The sequence below is a fragment of the Macaca nemestrina genome, assembly GCF_043159975.1.
Source record: "Macaca nemestrina isolate mMacNem1 chromosome 11 unlocalized genomic scaffold, mMacNem.hap1 SUPER_11_unloc_1, whole genome shotgun sequence".
Taxonomy (NCBI): Eukaryota; Metazoa; Chordata; class Mammalia; order Primates; family Cercopithecidae; genus Macaca; species Macaca nemestrina.
This window is the reverse complement of record NW_027257572.1, coordinates 183,686-208,574: the sequence shown is the minus strand read 5'-3', so window position 1 is coordinate 208,574 and position 24,889 is coordinate 183,686. Positions and strand designations below refer to the sequence as shown.

At 45.4% G+C, this 24,889-nt stretch overlaps 1 protein-coding gene across 1 annotated transcript in view; it reads right to left on the bottom strand.

Moving 5' to 3' along the window:
* Positions 1–24,889, bottom strand: part of LOC139361141 (uncharacterized) — a gene marked incomplete at its 5' end in the record, with an annotated part of 183,658 nt that overhangs the window by 5,636 nt on the left and 153,133 nt on the right. The window contains 2 exons of the mRNA XM_071089631.1: positions 9,991–10,116; positions 11,960–12,054. Of these exons, the coding sequence (XP_070945732.1) occupies positions 9,991–10,116; positions 11,960–12,054 (221 nt within the window). The remainder of the gene's footprint in view (positions 1–9,990; positions 10,117–11,959; positions 12,055–24,889) is intronic.

Sequence of the window (24,889 nt, the reverse complement as noted above, 5' to 3'; positions counted from 1 at the left end):
GTGTGTACATTGTATGATTTTATATCATAAAATTATAAGATCATAAAAAAACCAAAAACCATAAAATCAGAGTAAAATATTCTATGATTTTATATTCTAGAAAATTTAGAGTGCACTGTTATGATTTCTAGGGTTCTTTTCCGTAGAGCTAACCTTTCATCTGATATCCTTTGCAATCAGCCAAGTACATTCTTTAGCACGTTTATAGTGTAGTTCTGCTGATAACACATTCTCTCAGCTTTCATATTTGGGAATGTGTTGTTTCACCCCTGTTTATAAAGGAGATTTTCCCTGGATATGAGTTGACAGGCCTTTCTCCTGCTTTTAGTGCTTTAAAAAAATGTCTTTCCATGGTCTTCTGGTCTCCACTGTATCTTCACAGAAGTCACGCGTTTTTGAAATGCTTCTCTGGTATGTAACGTGTCTTTTCCTTCTGAGTCCTTTCAGGATCTCCTCTTAATCTTGGGATTTCAGTACTTTGGCTATCATGAACTCGGATGTGCTTCTTGTTATACTTGTTCTGCTTGGAGTTCACTGAACTTCTCGGGGCCGGACACAGGTGTTTGACATCAATCTGAGAAAATTTTGACTCCTGTTTTCAAAGGTTCTTGCTCTTCTCTCTCTTTTCCTTCTTGTATTACAAGTATATTGACGTATCACAGGAGCTTGAGGTTCTGTTGGCTTTCCTTTCATTTTGTTTCTCTGGGCTTCACTTTGGTTAATTCCTTTTCATCTCCCTTCGAGCCCACAGACTTCATCTTCCTTCTCCAACCTGTTAAGCCCATCAGCGCCATTTCATCTCAGTGTCATATTTTCCAGCTTCATAGTGATGTCTCATGTATACCCTATATATGCACAGCGTCTCCTATCATGGACATTGCCTACCAGACTGGTACATTTGTCACAACTGATACTTCTACAGTGAAACATCATTACCACTCCAACTCCATCATTCACATCAGGGTTCATTCTTGGTGTTGTACAATATATGGCTCTGGACAAATGCATAACATGTATCCACTATTACAGTATCATACAGAGATCACATGATACTAAAAACTCTCCTGCTCTGCCTATTCATCCCTGCCTCCCCCTGGCAACAACTGATCTTCTTACAGTCTCCATAGTCTTGCCTTTTCCAGGATGTTGTAAAGCTGGAATCATACAACAACCTTTTCAGATTGCTTCTTTCACTTAGCAATATGCCCTTTAAGTTTCCTCCGTGTCTTTTTATGGATAGCTCATTTATTTTCAGCCTCAAATAATATCCCATTGTCTGGATGTACCACAGCTCACTTATACATTCACCTACTGAGGGGCATTTTGGTTGCTTCCAAGTTTTGACATCTATGAATAAGGCTGCTCTAAATATCTACTTGCAGGCTTTTGTGTGTAGACATAAGTTTTCAACTGCTTTGAGCAAATGCCAAGGAGTGTAATTGCTTTATCATATGGTAAGAGTATAGTTAGTTTTGTAAGAAACCACCAATCTGTCTTCCTAAAGGCTGTTCTATTTTTATTAAGACCCGCCATGAATGAGAGAGAATTCCCACAGCTCCACATCTTCACAGGCTTTGGTGTTGATAGTGTTCTGGATTCTGGTGTAGTGATATCTTACTGTTGCTTTCATCTGCATTTCTCTATGACACGTGATGTGAAGCATCATCTCATACGTCGATTTGCCATCTCTATATCTTCTTAGATGAGGCATCTGTTAGTCTTTGACCCATTAATGTGATGAATTACGTTAATTGGCTTTTCAATGTTAAACCGGCTTTGGATACGTGAAATTCCATGTGGTTTTAGTGCACAATTTTTGCTAGATTTGCTAATATTTTATTGAAGATTACTGCATCTATGTTCATGAGAGATGTTCTGTAGTTTTCTTGTAATATTTTGTTATTAAAATGGTATTTGATATTAAAATGATGCTGGCTCTATAGAATGAGTTAAGAAGTATTCCTCAGCTTCTATGTTCTGAAAGAGATTGTAGATAATTGGTATAATTTCTTCTTAGATATTTGGTAGAATTCACCAGTGAACCCATCTGGGCCTGGCACTTCCTGTTTTGAAAGGTTATTAACCACTGATTCAATTTAACAGATACAGGCCCATACAGATCGTTTCTTCCTGTTCAAATTTTGGCAAATTCTGTCTTTAAAGAAATTGGTTCATTTCATCCACGTTATCAAATTTGTGGCCATAGAGTTATTCATAATTTTTATTATCCTTTTAATGTCCATGGGATCTGTAGTTATGTCCCTTATTTCATTTCTGATATTGGTAATTTATCTGCTGTATTTCTTTTTCTTGTTAGAGGCTTACAGATTTTCTCTCAAAGAACCAGCTTTTGGTTTCATTGATTTTTCTCTACTGATATTCTGTTTTCAATGTATTGATTTCTGCTCTTTCATTATTTGTCTCCTGCTTAGAATTTAATTGGATGTTCTTTTTCTAGTTTTCGAAGGTGGAAGCTGATTGATTTTAGATCTTATTTTTAACGTATGCATTTAAATCTATAAATTTCCCTATAAACATTACTGTCACTGCAGCTCACAAATTTTAACAAGTTTTCATTTTCATTTACTTCAAAAATTCAAAGAAATCTTCAGGTTTCTTCCTTGAACAATGTATTATGTATAAGTGTACTGTTTAATATCCTAATATATTTTCCAGTCGTCCATTATTGATTTCTACTTTACTGTGGTTGAGAACATACTTGTTTGATTCCCATTCTTTTAAATGTGTTAAGGTGTGTTTAATGGACCACAACATGGTATGTCTTGGTGAATGTTGTGTATTCTGCTGCTGTTGGAGGAAATAGTCTATAAACTTCAGTTATATACAGTTGACTGAGGATGCCGATTTCAATTTTGTCCTTACTGCTTTTCTGGCTACTGAATTGGTCCATTTCTGATAAAGGGGTGTTAACGTCTCCAACTATAATAGTGGGTTAATTATTTCTCCTTGAAGTTTATCAGTTTTTACTTTGGAATTCTGATACTTTGTTAGCAAAAGTACATTTAAGGATTGTTACATCTTCTTGGAGTATTGACCTCTTTATTACGTAATAGTCATCTCTGCTAACTTTCCTTGATGTAAAGTCGACTCTGTCTAAAATTAATATCACCACTTCCATTTTTCAAAATGAGTGTTGGCCGGGCACGGTGGCTCATGCCTGTAATCCCAGCACTTTAGAAGGGCAAGGCAGAATGATCACCTGAGGTCAGGAGTTCAAGACCAGCCTGGCCAACACGGTGAAATCCCATCTGTACAAAAATAGAAAAAATAAATAAATTACCCAGGCATGACGACAAATGCCTGTAATCCCAGCTACTCGGGAGGCTGAGGGAGAATCACTTGAACCTGGAAGGCAGAGGTTGCAGTGAGATATCAGGCCATTGCACACCAAAAAATTAGTGTTAACATTTATATCTTTTGCCATCCCTTTACTGTTGATCTATATGTATGTCTTTATATCTAAAGTGGATTTCTTATAGATAATATATAGTTCGGTGCATTTGGACTGACATTGAAAGTAATAATATACAGTTGAATTAACATCTACCATATTTGTTACTATTTTCTATTTGTTGCCCTTGTTCTTTGTTTTTGTCTTTCACTTTTTTTTCCTTGTGGTCTTTATTGAGCATATTCTATGATTTATTTTCTTTCCTTTCTTAGCATATCAGTTACTTTTTTTTTTTTTTTTTAAGTGGCTGCCTTGGAATTTGCAATATAAATTTACAAGTAACCCAAGTCCACTTTCAAATGACACTACACTGGTTTCTTGATAATGCAAGCACACTATAATAACAAAATAACCCTAATTCCTAATTGCTCTCTCCCATCCCTTGGGTATCACTGCTCTCATTCATTTCACTTATATTTAAGTGTGTGTATATGACATATACATAAGCATATAATACAGTATATTTACCGTCGCTATTATGAATGAACTGTTAAGTTAGATCTGTTAAGAAAAATGAAAGATTTTCTTCTACCTTCACTATTTCTTCTTTAATGCTTTTTGTTTTTCTATTTATTTTTTTAAACAGACAAGGTCTTTCTCTGTTGCCCAGGCTGGAGTGGAGCAGCATCATTATAGCTCACCGCAGCCTTGAACGGGATCCTGGGCTCAAGAAGTGACCCGTCTCAGCCTCTCAAAGTAGCTGGCACTATAGGTGTTGGCCACCACGTTTGGCTTTTTTTTAATGAGACAGAGTCTCACAACGTTGCCCAGGCTGGTCTCAACTAAGCGGCCTCCAGCTCTACTCCCATCTTTGCCTCCCAGAGTGTTAGGATGACAGCTGTGAGCCCTGTAAACAGACTGTGCTCTTCCTTTCTTTGTGCACAGCTGAGTTACTGACCTCTACTATTTTCTCTAGAGAACTTTGAACATTTTTTGCAAGGCAGGTCTACCGGCAACAAATTTTTCAATTTTTGTAGGAGAAGGTCTTTTCTTTTTCTTCACTTTTGAAAGATAATTTCACAGAGTATAGACTTCTAGGTTAATGGAATTTTTTTCCTCTCAATAGTTTAAATACTTCACTCCACTTCTTGCTTTCATGGTTTTTGAGGGGAAGTTGAAAATAATTCTTATCTTTGATCCTCCATAGGGAAGGAGATTACTCTGGTTTCTTTGCTTTTTAATCTTTGATTCACCATAGTTTCAATATTTTATGCCCAAATAGAGTTTATTTTTGTTTTGTTTTTGTCGTCATCGTTTTTACATTTATCCTTCTTGGTGTTTCTTGAGCTTCCTGGATCTATGGTTTGGTGTCTGGCATTAATCTGAGGAAATTCAGCTATTACTGTTACAAATATTTCTTCTGTTCCTCTTTCTTCCCCCTTGTATTACCGTTATGCATATTTTATGCCTCTGTGGAAGTCCCATAGTGCTTGGATACTCCGTTCTTTTTTGCTTTTCAGCTCTGGAGGTTGGAGTTGGGTATTTCCCTTTCTCCCAGGTCAGAAGGCTCTGATAAAATCCCACCAGGTTAGTCTCCACTTAACTAGCTTCTCAGGAAGGTGGACCTAGTGAAGAGTGCACTTGCATATTGAAAAATGATTCCTATTCTCTTTCCCCTGTAGTAAGTATGAGGGGATTTTTCTCTGATGTTTACTTCGAGAACCTGATTGAGCTTCTGATGATACAACTCACAAAAGCATGAGACCCATATGCACAGGCCTCCTGGAGGTTTTAACTCTCAGACGTGGCCACACCTCACCACAGCAATTTGTCAATTCCAGTTCAGGGTTTCCAATCCCAGCGTGGGTTCCTTGGAGCATTGTGCTCCAGTGTATGGTGATTCATCTGCTTTACCTGTCCAGCCAATCTGGGGACAGTGGCTTGCCGGTGACCTCACGTCTCTTGCAGGTTTAAGAAGAGCTGCTGATTTTTCAGTTTGCTCAGCTTTTTACCTGTGAGGAGGGAGTGACAATTCTCAAGATTATCGTGTACAGAACCTGAAATTCCCCAACTGCATTATAGTGAAAAGTGTCTTCCCTTCCTCTGGCTCAAGAATTAAAATATTTTCATTCTCTGACACGTTGTACTCTGATTCCCTAAATATTTATAATTGCAGATTTAAAAACTCAGTTTTCTGCTGTATCAGACATGTAGACTGGCACTTTCCAACAGAATTATGAGAGTCCTGTTATAGAACTTGAAACCTTCCTTGTAGCCTCATAACCTTCCTTGTAGCCTCATATAAATATATAAACAGGTATAATTAATTTTACTGGTATATTTTTAACTCAAAATGCTCATGCTATACTTGCAATAAGAAATACAAATAGGCCGGATGCGGTGGCTCAAGTCTGTAATCCCAGCACTTTGGGAGGCCGAGGCGGGTGGATCACGAGATCGGGAGATCGAGACCATCCTGGCTAACACGGTGAAACCCCGTGCCTACTAAAAATACAAAAAATTAGCCAGGCGTGGCAGCGGGCAGCAACTTGGGAGGCTGAGGCAGGAGAATGGCATGAACCCGGGAGGCGGAGATTGCAGTGAGCCGAGATCACACCACTGCACTCTAGCCTGGGCAACAGAGCTAGACTCCGTCTCAAATTAAAAAAAAAAAAAATACAATATTTTCTATTTTTTATATTAACTGGCATGTCTTTCACGCAGCAAATCCAGTTCAGACCAGGCACACGTCATGTGCTCAGCCGCCGCATGTGGTGAGTGACAGAGACCATCCTGCATGTGTGTGCACTTTTTACTGCCTTTTTCTTGACCACAGATTCTACCCCCCGTTTCTCTGTGTATGCGGTGATTATTTGCTGAATATTACACATTGTGGGTAACTTGTTGAGCACACTCAGGATCCCTAACCTCCCTCTGAAGCTTTCCAGCTCTTGTTTTAGCAGTTAGCACAGGCACGGCTGGGTCATCGTGACATGGGCAGGCTTGGTTGGATTCGCTGTTGGTGTGAATCTGTGGAGAGCTCCCATCCTGCACCCACTTGGGTCTCCCCCTCCTGGACGTGGTAAGATGGCCATGCTCCGCCCACACCTGAGCTCTCTCTGATCTCCCCCTCCCGGACATGGTAGGACGGCCATGCTCCGCCACACCTGAGCTCTCTCTGATCTCCCCCTCCCGGACATGGTAGGATGGCCATGCTCCGCCACACCTGAGCTCTCTCTGATCTCCCCCCCTCCTGGACGTGGTAGGGTGGCCATGCTCCGCCACACCTGAGCTCTCTCCGAGCTCCGCCTTCTGGATGTGGTAGGATGGCCATACTCCGCCCACACCTGAACTCTCGGCACCACGGTCTGCAGGTGTTCTCCAGAGGGCAAGTGTACTGTGGGTGCATCTCATTCATTCTCCTGCCCTCGCCCTCAGGTTCTGGCTGGTACAGCTGTGGTCACAGACTAAAAACAGCCACCTCATTCGTTTTGTGCAGTTTTACAGTTGTTTAGGGCAGATGGGTGATTTGGGTCCCTGTTCTCTCATCATGGCTAGAAGTAGTTTTGGCAAATTATTCTTTTATCTTTACATTCGGAAACTAAAGGAAAGTTTCACCCATAGAATACTAGCGTTGCGACAATCCTAATGAGAGTTTCTCCAGAAACTAGGATCCAGGTCAGCAGCCAGTCATTTCATAGAAGATAAACTTCAAGAACATTCTCTGAAGGGCAATGAAACTGAGTAAGATCTAACCACTGTTACCAACAACCAAGAAAAATAGGTAAGAAAATGCAGCTAAGATTTGGATCAAGTAAGTACGGTAATAAACATGCAAACTATCGCTAAGCACAAATAGGCTGGGAGTAAAAAATTTTTATGACATTGACATTTACGATTTTACAAAACTGCCCCATATGATATATCAAGAGGACTCCTGATGAAAATTTACAAAGGATGCTTTATGGCTTATATAAAACTGTTGGTCAAGTCCAAATATTTCACAAAAATAACATTTCAAATAATATTCTTTTATATTTTGCAGACATCTGTACAAGGAGGTTATTCATCACACATGACCCAGTAACATTTGTCAGCGGTTGGATTCAATACGAGAAATAAGCAAATAACCGTAACCGCACTGTTTCTTCCATTTCAAAGTCTTTTCTCTTATACAAAGTGGTCAAGAAAAATGCCCGTTGCCTTACATACTGGTTAGTGCCAAAAATTTGGTTTAAAATATTTCAACCCTTGAAATGTTTTACGTCCATGTTGTTAGTTACACAAAGAACACATACAAATACAATTATTTTGCCATAAGTTTTGGCAAATTATAACCATTAACTAAACAAACAGGAGTAAGCATGTTATTTTTGAGATAGGGTCTTGCTCTGTTGCCCAGGCTGGAGTGCAGTGGCACGATCATGGCTCACTGCACCCTGATCCTCCCACTCCAGCCTCCCGAGCAGCTGGGACCACAGGCACACACCACCATTCCTGGCTGATTTCTGTATGTTTTGCAGGGATGGGCTTTGGAATGTTGCCCAGGCTAGTCTCAAATGCTGGGAACTCAAGCAATCTGCCTGCCTTGGCTTCCCAAACTGCTGAGGTTAGAGGCATGAGCCACCATGCCTGGCCTAATCATTTTTAAAGAGTCTGCATTTATTATCGTTATTTTTTTCTAATTGAGATGGGGGTCTTGCTCTGTTGCCCCGGCTGGAGTGCAGTGGTGCCATCTCAGCTGACAGCAACCTCTGCCTCCCGGGCTCAAGTGATTCTCCCACCTCAGCCTCCCAAGTAGCTGGGACTACAGGTGCACACCACCAGGCTCAGCTAATTTTTTGTACTTTTGGTGAAGACAAGATGTACAAAAGGCATTTCTGTACATTTTGCCATGTTGTCCAGGCTGACCTTGAACCCTTGGGCTCAAGCCATACACCTGCCCTGGGTTCCCAAATTACTGGAGTTATAGGCATGAGCTATCGTGCCCAGTCCTTCATTATGTGCTGTGGCTTAATATTAAAATAAGGAAAGGGAGGAGCCCAAGGGAGCACGTTGGCAGAAAGGGCTCCCTTGTCAACAACTTGCTAGCATGGCATTCACTCCCTTGCCTGGCTGGCACTGCGTTCTTTCGATGAAGAACACGTTATGTGTCAATGAGAAACAGAAACGACATAGGAACACCCTGTCTCTACAAACACTTAAAAATTAGCTGGGTGTGGTGGCGAGCACCTGTGGTCCCAGCTGCTTGAGGTTGAAGTGGGAGGACCGCGTGAGCCCAGGTGGTCACAGCTGCAGTGAGCCAAGAGCTGCCATCATGATGCTGAATTCCAACCTTGGTGACAGAGCAAGACCTTGTCTCAAAACAAACAGCAACGAAAACCCAAAATGATGCACTCTAAGTTCTGTCCTTTAAATTCCAGTACCTTCATTTGTAAAGGTATGTAAAGGTGAAACTCAGGAGCTGCCTGTAGTAATGTGGACGTACGCTTGACCTCAGCTCTGATCTGAAGCACGTCCTTCTGTCTCACTGCTTGCCAAGACTAAGCTAAATTTCAGAAGTAAAAATACTCCCGAAAATGTTGTACATTTTCAACTATTCGTATTGTACCTTAAGTTTCTTTGGTATTGGAGCAAAAATACTGGGTCATTTAAAGTGATATGTAGCTTCAACGTGGGATGTAAGGTGATTCAGGTCCTTTGAGAAGACAAGCTTGCAACAACGGCATGAATAATGTTGGAATCAAAATCACAGAAACTAAACACCAAATAGCATAGGTTCAATCCGTGTCTCTAACAAGTATCTGGATAACTAAACTTTCTGCTTTACTTGGGTGTGAAGATCATGAAATGTAGTTTATAATTATTTGGGCAGAGAAAAGAGAGAATTGGGGTAGTTATGTAAAATTCAAGATTAAAGAAAAGCAGTATTATATAGCAGAAATATAAATTGGCTATTACCTTCAGTAATTTAGATCAGGGGTTGGCAGGTCCCTGCACCAAATCTGGTCCGTTGTTCTTGTAAATAAAGTTTTATTGGTACACAGTCATACGCACTTGCTGTCACCCATGGCTGAGGGCAGAGTTGAGTGGTTGTGAGAGACCTTATGGCCTGCAGGAACTAAAATACTAGCTGGCACCTTGCAGGCAAAGTTTATGACCTGATTCGGGTAGCTGCCTAAACTGTCCAATTCGCTTGTTCTAAAACAATCCAATAATGTAGCACACTTATCTGAAGATTTGAGAATATGCATGCAACAGCCTAATCAGAAGAAAAGTCCAATTCCACCCATAGGGTTACAAACTCTTCCCTTTTCCCTACAAGGAATTAAATGAATAAAACTGTGTGAGATTTTACTGGTATGTATCATATGTATCAATCTTGATGAAAAGTTAAAAATGTGTATTTATACAGATACATAGTGTTACTTTTCATGCACTGTTTTCGGACTTCTGGTTCACAAAATCTGCATTTCTGCACCATGATTTTGAAGGCAAAAACCCAACTTCTGGGCTAGCGGTCAATTCTGAGGCGCCCAGCATGTTCAGGAGGCAGCGTCGGGGAGCGTGTCCCTTACCTGGAGGGGTGTAGGCGTCCATGGAGGTCTACACGACCAGGGACCTGCGTTTGGAAGGCATAGGCACCGCCATCTTCTGCTCTTTGTGTCTGGCCAGAGCCGCCTGGACAGCTTCCGTGTGGACGTCTGAAATGGAGAGAGCTCAGTCACTCAGTTCTCAGCTTAGGTCCCAGAGGCCAAGCTGCACCCTCCTCTCTGTCCCCGCAGCACGGTTCATCCACCTTCTGAAACTCACCAACAGATGGGTGGGTGAGGAAAGAAAATCAGTGTTTACAGTTCCATAAAGACATTAAAATTTATTCACAGACTTTTAATTATTCATTTTATTAACTGTAGAATCCATATCCGCAAGCAAACACTGGGTGTAAACTGCACTGAGATTTTTCTTTTTAGGGTGAATGCACCTTGATCTTTGGAGATTCTTTGTAGGTCACACGTTTGAGCCTCCAAATCCTTTCACTGTACCGTTGAGAGGCGTGTGCACGCCTCGCACCCCAACTCACACAGCCACGGTCGCAGCTCAGCTCAACACCGGCCATGGGCCAGGACTGTGTTGGCTATGGATATGGTTTGGCTGTGTCCCCACCCAAATCTCAACTTGAATTCTACATCCCAGAATCCCCATGTGTCGTGGGAGGGACTTAGGGAGAGGTAACTGAATCACTGGGTCCCGTCTTTCCTGTGCTATTCTCGTGATAGTGAATAAGTCTCATGAGATCTGATGGCTTATCGGGGTTTCCGCTTTTGCTTCTACCTCGTTTTCTCTTGCTGCTGACATGTAAGAAGTGCCTTTCGCCTCCCACCATGATTCTGAGGCCTCCCCAGCCATGCGGAACCGCAACGCCAACTAAATCTTTTTCTTCCCAGTTTCGGGTATGTCTTTATCAGCAGCATGGAAATGGACTAAAACAACCATTAGGACATTTTGTGGCTATTAACCCATTACATTAATTCCACACATTCACTGAATGCCTTCTCTGTAAGTCCTTACGGGTTGGGGTCGCAGTGGTGATAAGGCAGACAGTCTCATGGCATCTCACGCAGGCCACTTCTTAAGGGATGAGACAAGTGATAGATGGGCTAGAGAATTAAAGCAGAGACAGATGCAGCAGCAACTCCAAACTGTGAAGCCAGGGAAGAACCCTCTTAACACAGAATCGGAACAACAGGAATGAAACATACCGGCTGTCAAGACGAGAATCTTCGAGACACAGGCAAAAATCCGCTCAAAGGCCCTAAACTGTCAGTGAGAACGGTGTTAGCAGAATAAAACCACCACCACCAAAAATGGCCAGCGTGAGTGAAGACGAGTTGGGGCAGTTTTCTCTGAAGCTGCGAGAATGATCCCACTGAAAGAGAATCAGACGTGGCTTTCTGGCTTAAAACCCCCAAGCTGCCACCTGAGACAGGACCCAGACCCTCAGCACCACGCCCACAAGCAGCTCATCGCACTGCTTGGTCTTGTCAGCCTTTGTGCACACTTCTCTCCCTAACTAGATAAAGAGCCTGGTCATCTGGCCACTATTTCTAATTCCCAGGTCAAAAACCATTATGTGACTGACTTGGCTCATGGCCGAAAACTGAAGGGATCAATGAGGTGACAGTCCACTCACTTCCACAAATCGCTTTTTGTTTTGCATATTCTCCGTTTTAAACTTTTTGGATGTAATTTCAAAGACACAGAAAATCTGCAAGACCAGCGTAGTGAATTTCCACATAACTTACCAGGCTCAACTTAGGCCCAACTGCTCCTATCTTACATCACTGCTTTCCCCCCTCCCCCATGAATTTTCTAAGTCAAATGAAAATAAATATCAGATACTATATCCTTCCATACCTAAATGTTTCAATGTATTTCCTAAACACAAGGATATGCTCTCACATTCACTTTCCTCAAGATCCGGAAATTTAACTGTCATATACAAAGTTCACTTTCAAATGCTGTCAACTGTCTCCATAATTTTCTTACTTTGTCTTCTTCTACGATCCAATCCAGGATGATGAATTGATTTGTCATGTGATTTTTACCCGTCCAGCATCCAAGTTTCTCAGGTTTTGTGTTTCCTGAAATTGGAAATGTTAAAGAATACAGGTCAGTTATTTCACAGCTTGTCCTTTATTTTGGTATCTTCCGGACTAGACTCAGGAGTATGCATTTTAGCAGGGACACCGCAGAAGTCTGTCTTACGTGACAATGTTAACATCGGCAACTCAGTGAAGGTGGTGCTTAAGTGCCTCCAAAGCAAAGATGCTACTTCTCGCGTTGAAATTAAGATTTGGGAGGAGACACCCTGACACTATGTGCATATTCTGTTTTCCATGAATTCTCCACTACTAGTTTTAGCATCCACTGATTTCCTGTCATTCCTTCTAAATCATTAGATCTTCCATATTCACTGAAAAATAATTTTATCTTTCAGCATTCATTTACATATGTCCATATATACTCACGGAGTCTGGCTTCGTGGGTTATGATTCATAGTTACAATGGTTTGTTCTGTTGCTCAACTGGTCCCAGATTTGACACCGGATTCCCCAGCCCTTAGACCAGGGCTCCTTCTAGTGAAGAACGGAGTTTGGAAGCTAAGAGTGGGCACCGGGTGCTGCTGGGCATTGCCGGCAAGTAGAACACACACACGCATGTACACGCATGTGCACCCACACCCATCCACAGGCACTTCTATCCCTGTCTACATCTGTCGGGAGCCACCAGCTGATACTTGTACCTCCTGCTGCAACCTAATCCCACGTGATCCATTCCAGGCTTTGGCCTTTTCTTATTTCTACCTCTTACCAAGAAAGAAACCTGGCACCTGCAGCACTCAATATAGTCACTGATTTATTAAGCTTATTTGCTTAAGTCTGGAGATACAGAAATGCTTTCAGAATTGCTATCTAATACCACGGTGAAAAATCTATCAAGTTCAGTGCTCATTTGTAATTATTTTTTCATTGTTTTTTTGGAAGGTAGGGAGTACAAAGTATACACAGTGAAATGTTCAGATCTTGAGTACACTTGGCGCATTTCGATAAATGGAAATCTATTACCCTAATCAAATCTTTTGCATCAAAGTTCCCACAAGTCCCCTCCCAGTCAATCCCAGCCCTCAAGAGACAGCCACTGTTCATTCTCGAGGAGTGTTCTTGGCGCTCTTCCGTCACCCGAGACTCGCATAGATTCTCCGTTGTCACGTGGACTCCACGGCGTGGTGTTCACTCTCTGCTCAGTTCAAGGCTCCTGGAACTCATCCCCGTTGTCTGTTTTGGTTTCAGCATTTTGTACGTTTTTCCTGCTGGGAACTAGGACAATGTATGAATATATCAGAATTTGCTCATGTTTCTCCAGATGAGAGAGATTTATGTTGTTTCCAGTTCTTGGCTATGACAATTTACTCTGGAGATAATGTGCATTCTTTTACAAGGACACACATTTTCTGCTCTCCTTGGTGAACGTCTACAGCATACCTGCTGGGCCATATGGTAAGTGTACACATTTTAAAGAAACTGCCACATTTGCTGAAGTGGCTGTGCCATTTTAAGTCTCCATCAGTCTGAGATCCAGTCTGTCATATCTTCACCAGCACCTGCTACTGTCCTCCCTTCTCCACTCTTGTGAAGGGGAACCTCGCGGGTTTAAGTTGTACTTACCCAATGACTCCCTGGTGAGCACCTCTCATGGGCCACTGGGCATCTGTATACATCTGTTGCGAAGAGTCCATCTTGCATGCTTGCAAAATTCACACCATTTCTGGTTGTTTGTACATTTCCTAAAATGTTCTAAATAAGGCCCTGTGTCTTCTGTACATCAAGCATCTCCCCCTGCTTCCAAGTCTTTATGCCTTTTAGTTCTCCTAACTAACTTCACGGACGAGGGCCCCAGTGTGCACCATGCGAACCTGAAGCACGGAGAATGGCCATGCTCCCGACACCCCTGACTGTGGGCAGAGCTCCCCGGCTGCCACCACCGAGGAGGGGGGTCAGCTCTTGTTTTTCAGGAGTGGCCTTTATCAAACGGAGAAAGTTCCCTTCTGTTCCTGATGTGATAGGAAATTCGTATAAGGACTATTAAATTTCAACAGATGTTTTCCAGTGTCTACCGGGAGGATAAAATGGGTTTTCTGCTTTATTTTTTGTTAATGTGGTGAATTACATTGATTTTTGAATGATGAGCCAAATGTGCAATGCAAAACTACAGATCATGAGAACAAACTCTAAGTGTTCATGGTATTCTTATCCCTTTTACATATTTCTGGGTTTGATTTAGTAAGAATTTGTTCAAAGCTTTGGCATCTGTATGTCAACAAGAGTGAAAGGCGTGAGATTTTGCCTCACATGCAAACTAACAAAGGGGGCCAGCACCACCCCAATGCACTGAAAGAGCCAGGACATTTCCAGGCCAGAAACAAAGGGCTTGTCACACACAGTGGGGCAGCAGGACCCACTCACCCCTGTCGATATTCAGGATCACACAGTGGGGCAGCAGGACCCACTCGCCCCGGTCAATACTCAGCAACGTCCTGTATCCCTGTACAACGACAAGATGTTATTTAGGCAAAACAAAATTAACGATCATGTCAAGAACTGCTTACATTTTTCTCTTCTGAGAAAATTTGTTTTTAGCAACCATGGCTCTCAAGGCACTCACTTGCACATTATACATAATACTGCTTGTGGCCAAAGTCATGGTACCTTCCTATTCTTATTTACCAAGAGTTCTGAAAGGTGAGTATTTTAAAGAGAAAAGAGGTATGTGGCTTACCCCAGGCTAAGGAGTGAGTTAGCTGGACAATTCTTGTGAAATATGTGCTTTTTCTAATTAGAAAATCTGAGAACAAGGTATCAGTGTGAGTCTGTTATCTCCATGAAGGAGTGAAATGGATGCTGGGAAATTGAAGGAGCTTCAGAACGGGAATCTCACAACCTCAAATGGGGAGACCAGCAATTGGGAAAGCAGTCACTCTGATTCATGGAGTTTTCGGAGATTCACGTCCACTCCGTCCTGCATTTGAGCGACTTTTCTTCTTGTGATGTGGACCCGATAGAAGAGAGGTCCCACGTAGACATTCGGCATTTGTGAGGGTCTGGCACCGTGACTCACTTCTACAGATTTAACATGTTTGTGTATAAATTACAATGGCTCAACTCTATAAAAACTGATAGCAGTTATGGATCAATTCCCTCATTTCTCACTTGGGCCACACTTCCTGTTTCTGCAAGAACATATCGCTTGGCTAGAAGGCACGATGTTGACATTGAAAGGAAAAAGGACCTTGTATAAAAATGATGTAGAGAATTCTTCTCAAAGGCCACTGGGACACACACTGTGTTGGTGACCAGCTGTCTACCGGCGCGGCAGCGAGAGAGACAGAGCTGCACGCGTGAGCAGTCACAGCTCCCGTGACCCACACCAAGACCCCCAGGGTGATGAAAGGCCAACCAGCAGCCTTGGAACGTACACTTCCTTCCCAAAATAGCTTCCCGAGAAACAACAAACAGTGATAATTGCAGGCATTTCTATGACTGGGAAGCAAGAAACCCTCCCAGTCCTGTTCCTTCTACACCACATCCAGAACAGGCGTACACCCGGTGTAGAAAGCTCCCAAGGCCTGAACAGATCATTCGATTCTAATTCAGACTGACCTAATCTCTGCAGTGCAGTCCTACAAACAGACTTTCCAAAAGTTACCAAACCACTACCTCAAACCTCATGCTTTCTCTGCTTCGAAAGAGGACATGCGGCTCGGTTTATACAGCCACCAGCACACACACAGGGTATTATCTTATTGCCCTTCAGTGCCAAGAAGAATCCTGTGGTCTCTCACAGTAAAAACAAAACCACAGCCACCACAACCCAGCTTTTCAAGTTGCAGGGAGTTTTACAGCCTCTTTCTATGTCGTCTTCCTTTTTGCCCCAAACTGGATATTCTTTTTACTTTCTCCTTATTTCCTGAATATAATTTGATCAATATAATCAAAGTGCTTGTGTTAGAAGCAACTTTACTTAAAAAGAATTCAAAGAACTACATCAAAATATTAAGAGTAGCCATTTCAGGGTGACAAGAGAACAATATATTGTTTTTGTTCATTATTTCCAACATTTGCGAAGTTTTTTGCCTTGAGTGTAGTCACTTTTGCAATCAGAGGTTACAGTGCTTGATGGAATGAGGCCATGAAGCGCACACACCACCGAGTTTCTAACACAGAGCAATCTGTGAGGAAGGATGGAGACACAGGAAAGGTTCATTTTAAAGCAATGCAATTGTTTTTTTCATAAAGGCAAAAGACATTTTTTAAAGTGTTTGTATCATACACAAGTCTGCTAAATTTGGTCAAAAAACAGAGAAAACAGTAACAGAAGAACACTTTAGCCCACAAGGAGACCAGCACACCCAGCTCGAGACCACTCCAGATGAGGCGTGGAGAGTGGTTTCCTCACAGCTGACCCACAGGATCGGGTAACACAAGCAGAAGGGAAACATGGGGACCACAGAGACATCAGACTGTGGACTTCATAGCAAGAGACAGCAACACAAACTAGCGGAGTAATTAAAAACTATGGTAAAAAGAGGTCCACATTCTATTTTAACCTGAAATCAGTGGCACGGGGACCACCACACCACCCTGCAGTTGCCTCCTCCCTCCCCCACACACAGCAGCCTCCTGGGACAACATCCTACTTCCAACTTGCAGTTGCCTCCCGTCCCACCCCCCCACAGTGGCCCCCTACATCATCATCCTACTTCCACCCTGCAGCTGCCTCCCATCCCCAACACACAGCAGCCTCCTGGGACAACCTCCTACTTGCCGGCCACAGCCTGGAGCCCCCAAAGCATGGAGGGGCTTAGCGAGCCACACAGCATTCCCCCTTCACACCTGGGAAGTCAGCCCCTCACTGAAGTGGGTCCTGCGCCCGCCAGCTGTGCACGATCAGAGGTGTGAGGTTATGGACCTGGTCACCAACTGTGCAGAGAGGCGTGAGGTCATGGACCTAGTCGCCCGTTGTGCACGATCAGAGGTGTGCAAGGTTCCAGACCTGGTCACCTGCTATGCACAATCAGAGGTGTGAGGTGATGGACCCGGTCACCCGCTGGGTATGAATAGAGGTGTGGGTGGTTAGTGACCTGGTCACCAGCTCTGCACAATCAGAGCCATGCGAAGTTACAGACCTGGTCACCAGCTGCACCCAATCAGAAGCTTTTGAGGTTAGGGACCTGGTCACCTGCTGTGCACAGAAGTGTGAGGTTATGGACCTCGTCACCCGCTGTGCATGGTCAGAGGTGGGCCAGGTTAGGGACCATGTGCGTGGTGATGGACCTGATCAGCAGCCAAGACACCTGACGTTTCCAGTGTCATCCCGGCTTCTTTCAAAACTGGAAAAGTCTTCAGATATTTCCCAAAAGCTTGTCCATCTTTGAAAACGATATGCGTGTGCACAGGTGATACCGATGACTGAAGATTGAAGGTTAGAGCATTCCAGCCCCATGCCCATGTCCCATCCCATCTGCGAAAACTTGAGCACAAACATCTCCCTCTCTGAAGCTCCCTGAACCCTGTGGCAGGCCTGAGACTCAGGTCCAGTGTCCTGTCAGTTACACTGAACAAAATGTAATTCAACACTGGCCATGGGCCCTGTGCTTTAAAAACCACATATAAATCTCCCAAAGAACTACAATCTATGAAAGCTTTCATGGCTAGTATTTTAGGAAGACTGATCAGTCTTGACCTAAATCAAAGCCGACACTGCCCAAATTCACTCTAACCCCAGCTTCGTGCACAGGCAGCCATCGCCTGGCCGTCAGGGTGACCAGCAGCCTGGGCACAGACAGGACCAGCGCCGGTCCCTCCCTGCACCTTAAGGGGGCTTCTGAGCTGCTGTCCATGATCAGTGATGGTGACGCCCAGAGCAGCTTTCCGGGAAAGCAGTAAACCTTTCAGGTCCTCACCTCACGAGGATGGCCATGTATAAATCAACCGCCTTTGTTACTGCCCTGCCATTCTCAAAGAGGAGATGGGTTAAACTTCTTTATCCACATGCCCAACACAAGGCACACCTGCCCCAGCACGAGGCTCATCTACTTAATCCCGGGAAACTCACACCACCCACAATCAGAGGCCGCACACAATCAGAGGCCGCGCACAATCCGAGACTGAGCACAATCCGAGACTGAGCACAATCAGAGGCTGCACAGAGACCACACACAGAGACCCACACAATCAGAGGCCACAAAGAGGCCAGAGGCCACAATCAGAGACTATACACAATCACAGGATGTGCACAATCAGAGGCCATGCACAGTCTCTGCAACCTCATCAGAAACTGTTTCTGACCATTCACCTGAGGCCACCAAGTTTAAATGAGAGGCCCAGGTTTTAAAAGACAGCAGGAGTTCTCTGAAGGCAAACTCCGTGCATTCCACCATCAGCACCATTTGTGCCTGTCACGGTCAGGAAGAACCACAACCACGTCTCGGTGCCCTTGCAGTGCAGGGCGCTGCGTTTCTCCCCCTTTCCAAACCCGCGGCGGCTCCTGGCGACCCAGCGCCTCTGCTCAGCCACACGCCCCCAAGGCCTTCCTCCCTCACCCCACAGGGGAGCTCCCGCAGCCGGGCTATCTGGCTCATCACTCCGATTCAGTCACTTACACCCTCATTCCAGGCTGAAAATCTCTTCTGAAAATATCCAAATCTTACCCACGTCAGGCTCCATCTTTTCCCCAGAGCTCCTCATCCCCTCCAGAGCAGCAGCCCTGGTGCCCGTGCAGCCGGGGCCTGTGGGCAGATCCGTGGGCTCAGAATGCCCAGCCCCTCAGCCCCTCTGTGTGTCCCCTTACTCCCTGCTCCCTGGCGTTAATGCCCTCCGTCTTCGATTTCCTGATAGGCAAAAGGGGGTTAATTCTAAGAGTGCTAACCGAACTGGATCACTTAACACCATGTCGGGCCCAGAATACCCCTTGATCAATGACAGGTATTGCTGCGCTGTTACCATTGCGCTGGGTCCAGGTTTCCTGTGAGCCCTTTAGGCTCTTTGCCGTAAAGGCCACTCAATGGTCCTGTCCAAGCCTGTCTGTGGCAGATGGACAGGTGAGTGGCCGATGCACACGTGTGATGCTGAATGGGATCGTGCAAAGCTGGCCCCGCGTATTGTGGTCAACGTAAGAAAAAAGTCGCCCATGCTTGCTTGCTGCTGCCCTGCGGTGTCCAGAAGGAGCCGCTTAAAGGCAACTGCGCCGCACCTACCTTCTTGGAAGGAGACGGCAAGACCAGATTGGCTGGAGCTGGGAAGTTGTGCCCTACAGATCAGGGCTGCGTAACCCAGGGAAGGCATCACTCGAAACACGTGCTGGAGGGCAGCCAATCCGACCCGACCGTCCACCTCCAGGGTCAGCCATGGGGCTCCACTTGATGTGTCATCCTGATCACCCCTCACAGAGCAAATGAGCCTTTGACTTCAGCCTGTCCTAGGTACAACACCGACTCCCACCTCCCACGTCCTGAACCAGCCTGTTCCGGGGATTGCTGTGGAGGTAGAGGAGCAGGCCCAAGACATCTAGTGGCATTTCCTGGCAAGGACACTCACCATGCTCGACCATAAAACTCGGGTCAACTGGTTTTCGGAGGGACTGTAATTTACTTGTGGCACGCATGGATACTGATTGACCCAGGGAGGGGCACGGAGGAGGCTGAAGGAAAACCCATGGTGACTGCGCCAGGCATTCCCGCACACACCGACATCTTCAGACTAGGGCGGCGTCCTAGTCTTACAATCAAACCGAAAGCCCAGAGAAACTAGGGACCTTGTCCAAGACCAGCAACAGGTATGTGGGCAGCTGGGATTCAACTAAGTCCTTTCCTGGATCCATCCACGCTGCTCCCTGCCCCCACTCCCACCACCCCGCCATGGCCCCCGATAGACACAGCAGGTCTGAACATCAGGCACCCCGCACGCAGAGTACGGAGCAGAGCCGGCTTCCGCAGTGGGATCTCACACACATCCCACTCCCCTTCTTGCCGAATGCCTCGGGACTCTGTGCGGTCAAGTCTGCAGATGTGGCCTCACTCTGCGCTAGGAGATCTGGGTGGCCGGCAGCGTTTTGCAGAGTGCTCCTCCAGACGGGGCTCGTCGGCTGATCCATGAGACACAGGACACCTGAAAGAAGGGCCGACAAACCCCACAAAGTCGCTCCCAACATGGAGAGGAGAGGACCACAGCGGGGCTCTCGCAGTCCACGCTTTGGACAGGTCTTGCTGCAAACTGTGGTGCTCGTCAGGCGCGAGGAAGTTTCCCAGGGCAGGAGCTCTAAGTGACACAGCAAAAGCGACACAGGCGATGCAGCAGGATGTACTTCAGCTCAGGGCTCAGGAACCACGGGGTGCAGCGTGGCCTACAGCAAACCAGACACATCAGAAGCCAATGTCCCACCTTTTACATTCAGTGACATTGAACGGAGGGAGTTATCTGTAGCAATCATCTTCCTGGGGGACCCGTACAGCACGCATGACCACCGACACTGACCACGAGTCCTTCCTAGGTCCTGGGGGCTACCCCACTTTACACGCACGGTTCCATGCACAAATCTACGCGTGGCAGTTGTTAGCCCCAGCTTAGAGATGAGGAAAACGCTGCTGGAAAAGCTAAGTGAGAAAATCAGACTTCAGCACACCTGCCATCTCCAAGACCACTACTGCTCTATGTGCTAGGGTCTCAAGGGTTGGGTGTGTGGCATTTTAAGTGACTAATTGTAGGTGATTTTCTTCTCTCCTACACCTGTTTAGCCTGAACGTGCACGTACATGCTCTGCTGCAGGTGCACTGCCCTATGTAGACCAGCAATGCTCTTTCCTGCCTCGGGTTCTCGTTACTGCCTTCCGGAAAATCTCACCTGCTTTACAGCCAAGCCAGGTAGGCCTGGTCAGCCGCACAGTGAAACTCCTGCAGTGTCAGAGCTAAGTGCTGGCTGAGACTTTAACAGCGAAGACAGTGGAGTAATGGGGATAAACTGAGCAAAACTGTATTGTAACGCAGATGAACGTCTAGAAGCAAAAGAAACTGACACCCCTGAGAGCAGGCGACTGTCTCTTACTATGATGTTAATAGCAGCTTGCTGTTTCCAGTGTCTCCGTGTGCCAGGGTTTCCAGTCAGCGTTTGTGTTTATCTGCTCTTGGGCTACCTCATCAAACCTCTGCAGAGATCAAGGGTATCTAAATTGACCCAGTATCTGCAGGCTGGCTGCTCAGAGGCCGTGGTGTGGAACGGCCAGGACATCGCTTAGTCATACGGGGCACAAGCACGTCCCTTGCCACTCCTGTCTTTCTGTTTCATCAAACCCTCTTTTCTCCTGAATATTGACCATAGCAAAGTCATTAGCCTTCGAGATGCATTTGAAACATCAACTTGCTTTGTTCAAGAGGTTTAAGACACACGTAAGTCTTTCTTGCCATGCTCAACACACACAGCCGGCCATTTCTGAAGTCAGTGTTTCTGGAACAAAAGCCTTGGCCTGCCCCAGTGAACATTCACACTGAGCACACTGTCGCAAGGCTGCTTGGCCAACCAGCAGGGGGCAGGAGAGAGCTGCAGGGGCCACGTGGGGTCCCTGCAAGGGCGCCTCACTCCCTCAGTCAAGCGCGGTGCCTCCTGCCAATCCAGCGGCTTCCTCCAAGGGGAAGAGGCCTCTTCAGCTGCTACTGCACTGATTTCAGACGGCTCAGCCAATGGGGCAACAGATTCAACAGAGTTCTATGTTGTTTAAGGAAAACTTCTGTTACCAGGCAACCTTAGTACCATATTCAACGTAAAATAACCAACAACATTGTTTTCAAAACAACATGCTACTAGTGCCTTATCCTTCAATGCTGCTTAAACACGGAAAAGTATGAGGAAAAAAGAGCATGGCACTTACTTCTTAAAAAATAACACCCCTTCCAGGTTATTTTTACCCCTATCATAAAGACTTAGAACTGTGGATTCCCTACAGGAATGTGGAGTGGGGTTGGATCCCCACACTGACCCAGACTCACCCCAGGTCAGTCATCCCCCCACCACGGGGTTCACACCTCTCCAGGCCCTGTCACCTCATCAAGGAAAGGTGGCGTCTCTGAGCTCTCTTCGCAGGAAGCACCCGAACGGGAGCTAGAGACACAGACACACCCACAACTACTTTGAAATCCTAAACATATTTAAGGACTTCATTATTAGCTTTTTAAAACTGTAAGAACAAAGTGACCCTGGTTTTAACCTCTCTGCCACAATAACACCGTGTACATCTGTCTTTTGCTATTTGTTCCTTCTCCAGCAGCTGCTGCCTGGCTGGCCGACTGCAGAAGAACAGCCTCTGGTACTCCCGGGAAGCCCTCGGTAAAAGCGTGAACACCACGATCACGTCTCAGGACGCCGCACATGTTAGGGTCGCCCACAGACCGCCATTCCCAGTGCCTAGAAGGCACTGAACGGGCCTCCTGCTCTTTGTAAATGTCAACTTTCCTAAGCTAAGTTGTGTTGAAAATTTTTAACTGCAGTCCACACGTACTTCTTTGTGTCTTGTTTTTATCCTAGAGGAATACTTTTATGGAAAATTAAGCTTGCAAGGTTGAAGGATTTTCTGAAAGTCGACTCCTAATCCTGGAAGAAAAAAAAAAATGGGCCAAATGTGGTGCTCACGCCTGTAATCCCAGCAGTTTCGGAGGTTGAGGCCAGGAGATTTTGCTTGAGCCCAGGAGCTCGAGACCAGCCTGGAAAACATGGCAAAACCCTGTCTCTATTAAAAATACCAATAATAATAATAATAAAGCTGGGCATGGTGACGTGTGTCTAGTCACAGCAACTCAGGAAGCTGAGGTGGGACGATCACCTGAGCCCAGGAGGTGAAGGCTGCAGTCAGCCCAGATTTGCATCACTGCACTCCAGCTTGGGCGACAGAGTGAGACACCGTCTCGAAAAAACGAAAAGCAAAAACAACTGTATAAATCATTATAGAAGGGAGCTGGCCAGGCGCAGTGGCTCACGCCTGTAATCCCAGCAATTTGGGAGGTCGAGGTGGGCAGATCACCTGAGGTCAGGAGTTTGAGACCAGCCTGGACACTATGGCAAAACACCATCTCTAATAAAAATACAAAAATTAGCGGGGCATGGTGGTGGGTACCTGTAATCCCAACTACTGGGGAGGCTGAGGCAGGAGAATCACTTCAACCCTGGAGGCGGAAGTTGCAGTGGGCCGAGACTGCCTCACTGCACTCCAGCCTGGGCAACAAGAGTGAGAGTCCACTTCAAAAAATAAAAATAAAAATCAAGGGAGCTAATGTTTTTCATTTAAAGGAAGGGAGAAGAACATTCAGTATTTATACCTCTCAAGCACACATCTCCAGTGGTGTCCTAAAGTATTCAAGATACACATTCCTACAAATATAGCTCAAAACTACTCACCAAGTTACATGCTAAAAGCACATGCATTGTAAGAATGCTACATTATATTTTTTGAGCGTCTGTATCCAATATTTTAGCATACTGGCAGTTTTCCCTTCAGGTGCTGTATGCCTAAATTATTACATGTTTAGTCCTTCATTTTAGAATTTATGACTATTATGCTTTAGGCAATAAACATAAGCTACTAAATTAATGACTTAGGGGAAAAGTTACTAAGTTAACTTGGAAGTTAAACTTTGCAAACTGAATTTGTTGGACCTCATTCAAGCTAGATGATCAGTTTTTTAAATTGTTTCCTGTGTGTTTCCCTCCAGGATGGAAATAGCTTCACTCTCATCCACTGTGCACACTGCAGCCCACGCCTCTCGTCCACCACGCCACACTGCAGCCTGCAATTCACCCTGTACCAGGCTTTCCACACCGTACCTGAAAGTCACTAAGTATAACCAAGAAGGAAATGAAAAGCAGATAAATGACCTCCACCCCTACATCCAGCATGCAAATGTTAAACATTCATCAAAGTAAAACCAAAATCCCATGTTAGCTCACGATTGTAACTGGTAGAGTTATGTGCATGGCAATTTAAAAAGTCTAGTTAAGTAAAAACCTAATTGAGACTCTCAAGAAAGACATCTGCAAAGATTGACAGTGAGGAGAGGACTTCACTCTGCATCCAGCCTGTTCTGGAAGCCACGGCCAAATATCAGGTTGTATAGATCCGAAAAGCAGGAAAAAACAAGTGTTGAAAGGTGTACAGTCTCAGCAATGTACAAATTCGATGTAGGATGCTCAGAAACCTTGAATTTCCAATCAGGAAACAGCAGCATGAGCAAGTTTCCCAGCAGTGCCCACTTTCTACCTACGGCACGTGTAACAGTTACGCTGGCCACCTCCGGGGGAACAGAGGCTTCCTGGTCACATTCGCTCTGGCAGCCACACAGCTGGCCCCGCCAAACACCTGTCTAATACTGAGGAACCACTCTCTCCCTGGGCTTTGCTCACTCTAGCCAGGAGAGCATATTTACAGAGTACTTTACTGAGTCCTCGTTCAATGCGTCAAGCTTGTTGAAGGCAGGGCAACCCCATTCCTGGCCCAATTAAGTGAACTGAGCAGAGCAAATGCCTCCAGTTGCACGGCACTCAGTCACGACAGCAGTGGCCACTGTTCACAGGGCACTGGCTTCGTGCCGAGAACAGTTACAAGCGTCTTCTCTCTGTCCGAGGAATGTGCACTGCAACGCTGTGGGGCCGTTTGCAACGTCCACCAGAGTTCTGAGGCAGCCAAGTCCAGGCTGTCCGTGGGCCTCGCCACATGGCCGTCCACATCCCCTGCAGATCAGACCTCACTGCAGGGACCACGGGTTCCAGGGCTGCCTTGAGGCACATACTCCCTTCACCACCTCCTCCTGGCCCCTGACATCAACCCTCACCACTGCTGCCAACACTTGATTTTCTCATGGCTCCTGAGGGGCCTGTTCTG